Below are 9,492 nucleotides of genomic sequence, written 5' to 3'. Positions count from 1 at the left end.
TCAGGGACATAGAAAGGGAAGGGATTGACTATTCTTGGGGGGGAAAGGGGTGTTGGAGAAGAGACTTGACAAAAATCGTGCACCTATGGATGAGGACAGTGGGTGGAAGAAACCAGGCGGAGGGTGGGGTGGGAACTGGGAGGAGGGGAGTTATGAGGGGGGGGGAACAAATGTAATAATCTGAACAATAAAGATTTAATTTAAAAAAATAAAAAATTAATGTAGATAAAATATTTGCATAATCTTTAATTAGGCAGAAGTTTGAAACTCATTCCTGCCCGGAAGCTCTGCCCGGCGGGCTGTCAGTGGGGCCTCGGCCGGGTCCCAGGCTGACCGACACTCCTCTCTCCCGTGCTCTCAGGACCTTCTCAACGACCTGTTCGCCACCGCTTTCCTGGCAGGCGCTGTGGCCTTTGCTGTGCAATCTCGCCAAACCATGCCAATGAACTACTTTGTTGCTGTGGTGAGTCTCCCTCGTGGGGCTTGTTCATCTGCTTAGAAATCACGTCTTTCTGGAGAACGGGTGTCTTCCCCGCCTCCGAAGGCCACAGAACGGCTTTTCACCGAATTGTGCGGTCCCAGCAAAGTCTGAAAGTAAAGCTGATCAGTGTTCCCAGTGGAGAAGCCGTTGAAATAAATTTGATGTGTAGGGAGCCGGCCCAGCTGCTGGCTTCCTCCTTTGGCTGCTGACCCAGAGGCCAAAGCTCCCACCTGACCCCCAGGCCGGGTTTAAAGGAAGAGGTGGTGGGTGACAGGGCACTGGGGAGGGGGGACTCAGTCTCTGGGGTCTGGCCATTTCAGGGGACACGGGGGTGTCCTTTACAGCACCTGCTTACCATCAGAAACCAGGAAGGAGCCCAGCCACTGTGCTTTGGTGGTTGAGCGTTGACCTATGAACCAGAAGGTTCAATTCCTGGTCAGGCCACGTGCCCAGGTTTGGGGCTTGATCCCCAGTAGGGAGCAGCCAATCAATGATTCTCTCTCCTCATTGATGTTTCTCTCTCTCTCTCTCTCTCTTTCTCCTCTCTCTCTTTCTCTCCTTCCTCTCTCTGAAATCAATAAAAATATATTTTTTACAAAAAAAAGAAACCAGGAAGGAAATAGGCCAACGTCGGGATGAAAAGCGAAAGTCACGAGGCTCCTCTTGTTTTCCAGGTCCTTATTGGTTTGGCTGCATTTTTCCCTTTAATCGATATATGCCTTCAAAGAAAACACTTCAGAGGCAAGAAGGTCAAAAAGAATGTGCTGGTTCCTCCTCAAAAAATGGCAGATGCTCCAAAGGAAGAGCCAAAAGCGGAGGCGGCAAAGCCAAAGGACGACAAAAAGGGAAAGCCGGCGCCGGCGCCAGCAGCAGCACCAGCGGGAGGAGCAGCACCAGCGGGAGGAGCAGCACCGGCAGGAGCAGCATCAGCAAAGCCAAGCAAGAAATGACACCAAGGAGAAGCCGGTGGTCAGACGTGGCCGTGTATTTTACAACGAAGCAGAGTCCCGCTGTCTTCCTTGTCTTCTTTCTCGATGATTTTCTTGTCCACTTAAATAACCACTTCTGCTCGGAAAAGAAATTCTCTTCAGATGGATTTTTTGTTCCTGCAAACAACGTTTACCGAAAGTTTTGGTGCCGTGAGGGGCTTGGGGGACCAGCATGTGGGTGACGCCGGCTGTCAACGCTGACCAGCCAAAGAGGCCAGAGGAAAAGGAGAGGACAGAAAACAAAAGGAGGCCTTTTTTTCATGTTATTTTTTATTTTTATTTATTTTAGAGAGGAAGAGAGAGACCCTAGGTCGGGGCACAAGGGCACATGGTTCACAGGTCGACGCTCAACAATTGAGCCAAGCTGGCCAGGCTCACGTTAATATTTTTATTTTTTACATATTTTTTTACTAATTTCAGAGAGGAGGGAAGAGGGAGAGAGAGAGAGAGAAAGAGACATCAATGATGAGAGAGAATCATTGATTGGCTGCCTCTTGCACTCCCCACTGGGGATCGAGCCCCCAACCTGGGCATGTGCCCCTGACCGGAATCGAACCTGGGACCCTTTACTCTGCAGATCAATGCTCTATCCACTGAGCCAAACCGGCTAGAACTGATATTTTTTAAAAGCATCCAGGTAGTTGCTAGGAGAGAAATAAGATTGCTGGCCTTCCTGATTCTTCGAAGTTTGGTATTGGTCCTCATTTGAAGCACCCTCGGGAGGAGGGCAACAGGGGAGTGGCACCTCCTCAGGGCTCAGGGCCTCTGCGAGCCGGAGTCAGGCTGGAGTGGGCCAAGCAGGATGGGCCCAGAAGGGACTGGGGGGCTGGTTGCTGGGGAGATGGCCAGTGGTCCCTGGGACCTGCAGCATCTCTGTCCAGTAAAGACCTGAGCATCAGCCCTGAGCATCAGCCGGGCCCCAGAGCCACAACTCCCACATGCACGCACCCCCCAACCCCTGCACCAGGGTCAGGGCCTCATTCTCACCAGACAGTCCAGCCATTTGGCAACTTGGCAGGAGAAGAGCCACCCTCATGAAAGAAAACTGAGGTCCCAAACTGATGCCTGAGGAGCTAGGAGGGGCAGGGGGTGGAGGGCGCATGAGCTCAGCCAGGAACCACATGAGAGAGAGGCGGGGAGGGTCAGCGGGGCCTGGGCTGCCGGGGGAGGGTAAAGACTTTGGCCTCTGTCCTAAGGGCCATGGGGACCCCTGAAGACTCAGGGTGCGCGTCCCAGTGGCAGGAGATGACACAGTCGGCTGCTGCGGAAGAGGAGGAGGCTGCCTGTCAGGCAGGTGGGAAAGATGGGCCACTGGAGCAGGTCCCTGGGGAAGCAGGAAGAGCTGGTCTCTACCCTCCAAGGGCACCTCTGTAGCCCTCACACCACCCCCTGCTGGTCAGGTACGGTAAGGCAACCCTACTGAAAGGAGGAAACCCTACAGGGATTCACAATCTAGAGAAAAACTAAAACATGGACACCATCCTGCCGAATGACCCGGAATTACATCCCCCCAGATACTTAGCCAAGAGGACTGATATACTAGAATGTCGTAAGAGCCAAAAAGCTAAAAAAAAAAAAAAAAGCCCAAATGTTCCAAAGGAGGTACACTGTGCTACGTTCACACAATATACTACTACTCAGCAACAGAAAACCAGCTCCTGGCACATGACAGAGAATGGCGATAAAAGTAAAAGATCATGATGAATCTCACTGAGTACTGAGTGGAAGAAACCAGACCCAAAAGGAAGACACACGGCCAGTGTGGCTCAGTGGTTGAGCATCAACCCATGAACCAAGAGGCCACTAGTTTTGATTCCTGGCCAGGGCACAGGCCCAGATTGCAGGTTTGATCCCCAGCAGGAGGGTGCAGGAGGCAGCCAATCCACACTTCTCATCATTGATGTTTCTCTCCCTCCTCCTCCCTTCCTCTCTGAAATCAACATTTTTTTAAAATAAAAAGAACATACCATATGATTCTATTTGGAAGTTCAAGAACAGGGGAAAATACAGTGAAAGAAATGGAAACGGTGGTTACCTCAGGAGGTGGAGAACGGGGATTGATTACAGAGCATGAGGGGGTTTGGGGGGCATGAGACAGTTCTGTATCTTTATTTGGGGAACTGGTTACACAGGTGAATACATCTGCCAAACCTTTGACTGCATGCTTCAGATCTGCGCATTTCACTGTATGCAAATCTTACCTAAAAGTGTAAGGTGACTACGACTGTGCTCAGAATTCAGCAGAAAAGGGTGGAGCTTGTTAAACTCCTCTGTGTGGCCATTCCTCTCACTCCTGGAGGCAGGTATCTGAAACGGAGTTTTTTCACATCCCAACTTTACACATTGAGGAACTAGGAAAAAAAAGAGCAAACTAAACCCAAAGCTAGGAAAAAAAGAGGAAACAATAGACCAGAGATAAGTAAAAGGAGAATAAAGGGGGAAAATAAAATCAACAAAACCAAAGATTAGGTCTTTGAAAATATCAACAAAATTAACAACCTTTAGGTACTGACAAAGAAAAAAGAGAACACAAATAACTAAAATCAGAATGAAAGCAATGGTTACTACTACTGACCATACAGAGAAAGGATGCTACGATAATTCTATGAATGAAGATATGACAAGTTGATGAAATGGAAAAATTCCTAGTAATACACAATTACCCTGAACTCACAGAAGAAAAAAAATAGAAAATCTCAATACACAACAAGTGAAGGGAGAAAATTAGTAGCCAAAAACATTTCCCAACAAATAAAAGTCCAAGGCCAGACGACTACACTGGTGAATTCTACCAAACATTTCAAGAATTAGTAATTCTTCTCAAACTCTCCCCAAAACTAGAAGGGAATACTTTTTTTTTTTTCCTTGAGGAAGGGAGAAGGATAGAGAGAAACATCGATCAGCTGCCTTCTGCACACCCGCTACTGGGGATGTGCCTGCAACCAAGGTACATGCCCTTGACCGGAATCAAACCTGGGACCCTTGAGTCTGCAGGCCAACGCTCTATCCACTGAGCCAAACCGGTCAGGGCAAAGGGAATACTTCTTAACTCATGCTATATGCCAGCATCACCCTGATACCAAAACTAGATAAAGATATCACAAAAAAACTAAACACCAGTATCTGTTATGACTGTAGATCCAAAAAATTCTCAAAACAAAATACTAGCAAACCCAATCTACACCATGATGAAGTGGGGTTTATTCCAGAATAACATCGCAAAGCTTTTAAAAACTGACTGGACATTGGAACCACAGGCCAATGGTGGGTAGGCCTGAATCTAACCAGATTGTCTGCTTTAGCAACAACAAATCTCTATAAAAGTTAAGCAAACCCAGAATTCAAAACATAATGTTCAATATTTGCCAATGTTATTTACGATAAGGGTTTAATCTCCAACATTTACAGGAAAACTCATACAACTTAACAAAAAGAAGATAACCCAATCAAAAAATGGGCAATGGACCTAAATAGACCCTTTTCGAAAGAGGACATACAGAAGGCCGAGAGACATGTGAAACATGCTCAAGGTCACCAATCGTCCGAGAGATGCAAATCAAAACGACCATCTCACACCTGTCAGAATAGCTGTCATCACCAAATCAACATAGGACAAGTGCTGGCGAGGATGCAGAGAAAAAGGAACCCTCCTTCACTGCTGGTGGGAATGCAGACTGGTACAGCCACTGTGGAGAACAGTATGGAGTTTTGAGTTTCCTCAAAAAACTAAAAATGGAACTCCCATTTGACCCAGTGATCCCACTTCTAGGAATACATACCAAGAAACTGGAAACACCAACCAGAAAGGATATATGCACCCGAGACAGAGATGCATAGATCAGACTGTCAAAACTCAGAGGGAAGGTAGGGGAGGGTGGTGGTAAGGGGGAGAGAGAGATCAACCAAAGGACTTGTATGCGTGCATATGAGCCTAACCAATGGACACAGACTCTAGGGGGGTGAGGGCACGAGCTCGGGGGGAGGGGCAGTGGGGGGAAAAGGACACATATTTAATACTATAATCAATCAATAAAAAAACATAATGTTCAAAATGTCCGTTATACAATCGATAATTATTTGACATATGAAGGACTAGAAAAAATCTCAACGTCTTATGAGGGAAAAGACAACGAACAATCTCAAGAATGGCCCAAATGAAGAAAGAAAAAAAGACAAGAATTCCACAAATGTTAGGAGGATCAGAGCAGGACTTGAAAGAAAATATTAGAAGCACGCTCTAAGAATAAATTTTAAAGAATAAATAGAACACATGGAAGGAGAGAACGTCTTAGTGGAGAAATAGAAGATATAAAAAATAATCAAATGGAAATTTTTAGAACTGAATATAATAACCACATTTTTAAAACCGGACGGGCTTAGGAGCAGAACGGAGATGACAGAGGAATGAGTGACCTTGCTGATAAATCAGTAGAAATGATCTGATCTCAACAAAAGAGAATAAAAAGATGGAAAGAAATGAACAGAGCCTCAAGGACTTTAGAGACAGTACCAAAAGGTCTAATTACCTGGAATTCGTGTAGGAGAGAAGATAGACTGTAGATTAAAGAGGAAATTAAAATGGAAACCATGCCCACCGGGCGTGGCTCAGTGGTTGAGCACTGAGCTATGAACCAGGAGGTCATGGTTCGATTCCTAGCCTGGGGTTGTAGGGTGGATCCCCAATGTGGGGCATGCGGTGGGCAGCCAATCAATGATTCTCATCAATGATGTTTCTATCTCTCTCTCCCTCTCCGTTCCTCTCTGAAATAAATAAAAGTATATCTTAAAAAATATAATAAAACTAAAACTACAAGCTATTCAGAAATGGGTAAAAACTAGGGCAATATTTTTGGCATGTGTCTGAAATGGTCCTCAGAGGAAAAAATGTATAACTTTAAGTGTCTTTATTAGGAAACAAGAAAGACTTACATAAAGGATAACACAAATAGTAAAAATTTAAAAAAAAAAACAACAACAACCAAAAACCTGCAAGTCCATTCTATTTGTGAAAACAAAGGCAAAAACCCAAATAAAAATATTACCTAAATGAACCCAGAGATTTAGCAAAAGAGCAAACACCCTGACCAAGAAAGGCACATCCCACAAATGTAAGGATGGTGAGCATTAGGAAAAGGGCCACTGTCGCTCACGACATGTATAGATTAAAGGAGAAAACAGCACGTTCTCAAAGAAAGAAATCTGTATGGCAAAAACGCAAGGTGAAAGATAAGTGGCAACTCAGGAAAAAATATTCATAACTCACATTTCAGAAAAAGGACTAATTTCCTGGCAAGTGTGTTCTTATGCGTGTGAAAAGTCAATTCTCAGAAAAGGAAATGCAAATGGCGCTCACACATGTTAAAAAAAAAAAAAAAGAGTGTTTGTGCCACTCATAACTAGAGAAATGCAAATGAAAACTGCCCAGAGAGACCTTGGTTTCTAAATACCATCCTCCGATAAAGAGCACCAGGGCTTCTTGGAGAATTGGCGGTTCTAGGCCTAAGATGGGGAGAATACAAAATGAACCTGAAGCATCTCACAGAGGCAGAAAATAAGGAAATGAAAAAAAAGGGGGGAGGGGAGGGAAGCATGTTAGGTACACATGAGCCCGCCTACTGGCCAAAGATGGAACAACAACCAATAAAATGAAGTCTGATAGTAGTTCATTTTAATCCCAAAAATAAAATAAATAAACTAGTGGAGAAGAACGGAGAATATTCCTTCCACAAGGAACGTGAAAGGAATAGAGCCACCCTCCTCCAATCCACAGCAGGTATTTCATGCTGCCATCATCTGTGACAGGTTCTGGGCTCGGGCTGGTCCCCAGGGAGCTCACAGCCCGTGGTGGGATGGACAGAGGCCCGGGGTCTCCAGCCACCTCAAGCAGGGGCACCCACCAGGTTCTCCTTGCCCTCTCCTGGGCCCTCTCAGTCATTCTGGGCTGCCACCCTATTTTGTTTTGGGTGCCCTTTCAGTTCATGGAGATGTAAAATAAAACACACCCATGTTAAAAGTACTGTTTGATGTGTTTTGAGAAATGTATGTCCCCGAGTAACCACCACTCCTGTCAAAATAAAGCGCATTTCCAGCACCCGAACAGTTCCCTCAAGCCCCGACCCCGGGTACGGACTGATTTCTGTCACGTATTCTAGGATTTCATAAAGGTGGGATCATACAGCATGTACTGTTTTCAGTGTGGCTCCTTTCATTCAACATCATGTCTGCAAAATGCAGCCATATTGTTGCACTCACCAACGATTTATTCCTTTGTATTGCTGAGGTGCTTTCCCTGGAAGGGATGTCCCTCAGTTAGCTTATTCCTTCCCCTGCTGATGAACCGACGGGTGGTTTCTACGTTAAGCTTTTAAAAATAGAGCTGCGGACGGACATTCATGTACAAGCTTCTGTAGAGACCCGTGCTTTCCTCTCTCTTGGGTAAATACCTACAAGAAAAATAGCTGGGTCCCCTGATAGACCTCTGTTTAACTTTTCTTTTTTTAAATCCTCACCTGAGAATATGTTTATTGATTTCAGAGAGAAGAGAAGGGAGAGTGGGAGGGAGAGAGAGAGAGAGAGAGACATTGGTTGCTTCCCCCCAACCAGGGATCGAACTCCAAACCTAGGCATATGCCCTGACTGGGAATCGAACCCACAACCTTTCCGTGCACGGGACGATGCCCAAACAACTGAGCCACACCGGGCAGGGCTGTTTAACTTTTCTTGTTGTTGTTTTAATATATATTGTATTGACTTCAGAGAAGAAGGGAGAGGGAGAGATAGAAACATCAATGATGAGAAAGCATCATTGATTGGATGCCACCTGCACGCCCCCTACTGGGGATCAAGCCCACAACCCAAGCACATGCCCTGACTGGGAATCCAACCCTGACCTCCTGATTCTTAGGTCGACCCTCAACCACTGAGCCACGCCAGCTGGGCCTGTTTAACCTTTATATCAGCAGTGAGTGAAAGTTCCATCTGCCATACATCCTCACCAGCACTTAAATAGTAGCATCCCTTTCTATGAAGCCATTTTAACAGGTGTAGAGCAGTGTCTCCTGGTGCCTTTAATTTGCATTTCTGGATGTTATGGTGTTGAGCATCTTTGCACCCATGTGTTTATTAGATGTCTGTACACTTTTGTTGAATTGTCTGTTTGAATCTTTGGCCCCTTTTACAATCCAGGTTGTTTTCTTATATTGAGTTGCAATTCTGAGCCACGTTTTAATTAACAGAGATGAGAACCAGGTGGTCCTTTGCTCTAACCCCTCCCCTCCCTGGCCTGCTCCCAGGGAATGTGGGGTAAATCCCAAACTCCAGGGCCGGGGCCTGCACAATGTCTCCTCCCGCTGGTCCCTAGCTCAGTCCTTTCTGCCTGGCCGCCCGCTGAACCTGCCCGACATCTATTACCAGCGACCACCTTATTCGGGATTCTCCGGGCACAGTTGGTGTCTACCCACACCCCCACACCCCCACAACCAGCGGGGCTTCCCCTCAGGTCGGGCTCCCAGTTCTGCTGCTGAATGAATACATAGGTAAATGAATGCCTCTTACCTAGCTGGAGAGGTCGGCCGAGTCTTCTCTGAGGACGCATTGCTGCTTTCTGGTCACAGAAGACTAAAGGACTGATCGGATCGGATAACACGGCGCGGAAAGCACTCCCCCCCCCCACCCCACCCCCGCAGAGGGGATAGCGCGTGCAAAGGCCCGGCTGCAGGAGGGAGAGCCTGGTTTGTGTAAGAAACCGCGAGGAAGAGAAGGGGGAGAGGGCAGCGAGAGGTGATGTTTTGCCCTACACCGAGGCCCTGAGCGAGGTGGGGAGCTCCCACGGTTCCCATCTGCTTCTTCGGAACAGCGCAGGGAGGAGACAGGAGTGGCCTGAGGTCCAGCGGAGGCCTTGGTGGCGGTGAGAAGTGGGCGGGGATGGATGGTAGGAGGTGAACGCGTAGGAGGTGAACGTGTAGGAGGTGAACGCGTGTGACCCTCGTGGTGGGACAGAGGCTGAGCGAGAACCAGGCCACC

General features: G+C 46.9%; 1 protein-coding gene across 1 annotated transcript in view; it reads left to right on the top strand.

Moving 5' to 3' along the window:
• Positions 1–1,792, top strand: part of CMTM2 (CKLF like MARVEL transmembrane domain containing 2) — a 6,555-nt gene extending 4,763 nt beyond the window's left edge. The window contains exons 4-5 of the mRNA XM_015567820.1: positions 362–463; positions 1,156–1,792. Of these exons, the coding sequence (XP_015423306.1) occupies positions 362–463; positions 1,156–1,431 (378 nt within the window). The 3' untranslated portion in view covers positions 1,432–1,792. The remainder of the gene's footprint in view (positions 1–361; positions 464–1,155) is intronic.
• The last annotated feature ends 7,700 nt before the right edge of the window (positions 1,793–9,492 follow it).

Source organism: Myotis davidii, unplaced genomic scaffold (genome assembly GCF_000327345.1).
Source record: "Myotis davidii unplaced genomic scaffold, ASM32734v1 scaffold243, whole genome shotgun sequence".
NCBI lineage: Eukaryota > Metazoa > Chordata > Mammalia > Chiroptera > Vespertilionidae > Myotis > Myotis davidii.
Note: the sequence above shows the minus strand (reverse complement) of the source record. Positions and strands in the feature narration are given on the sequence as shown.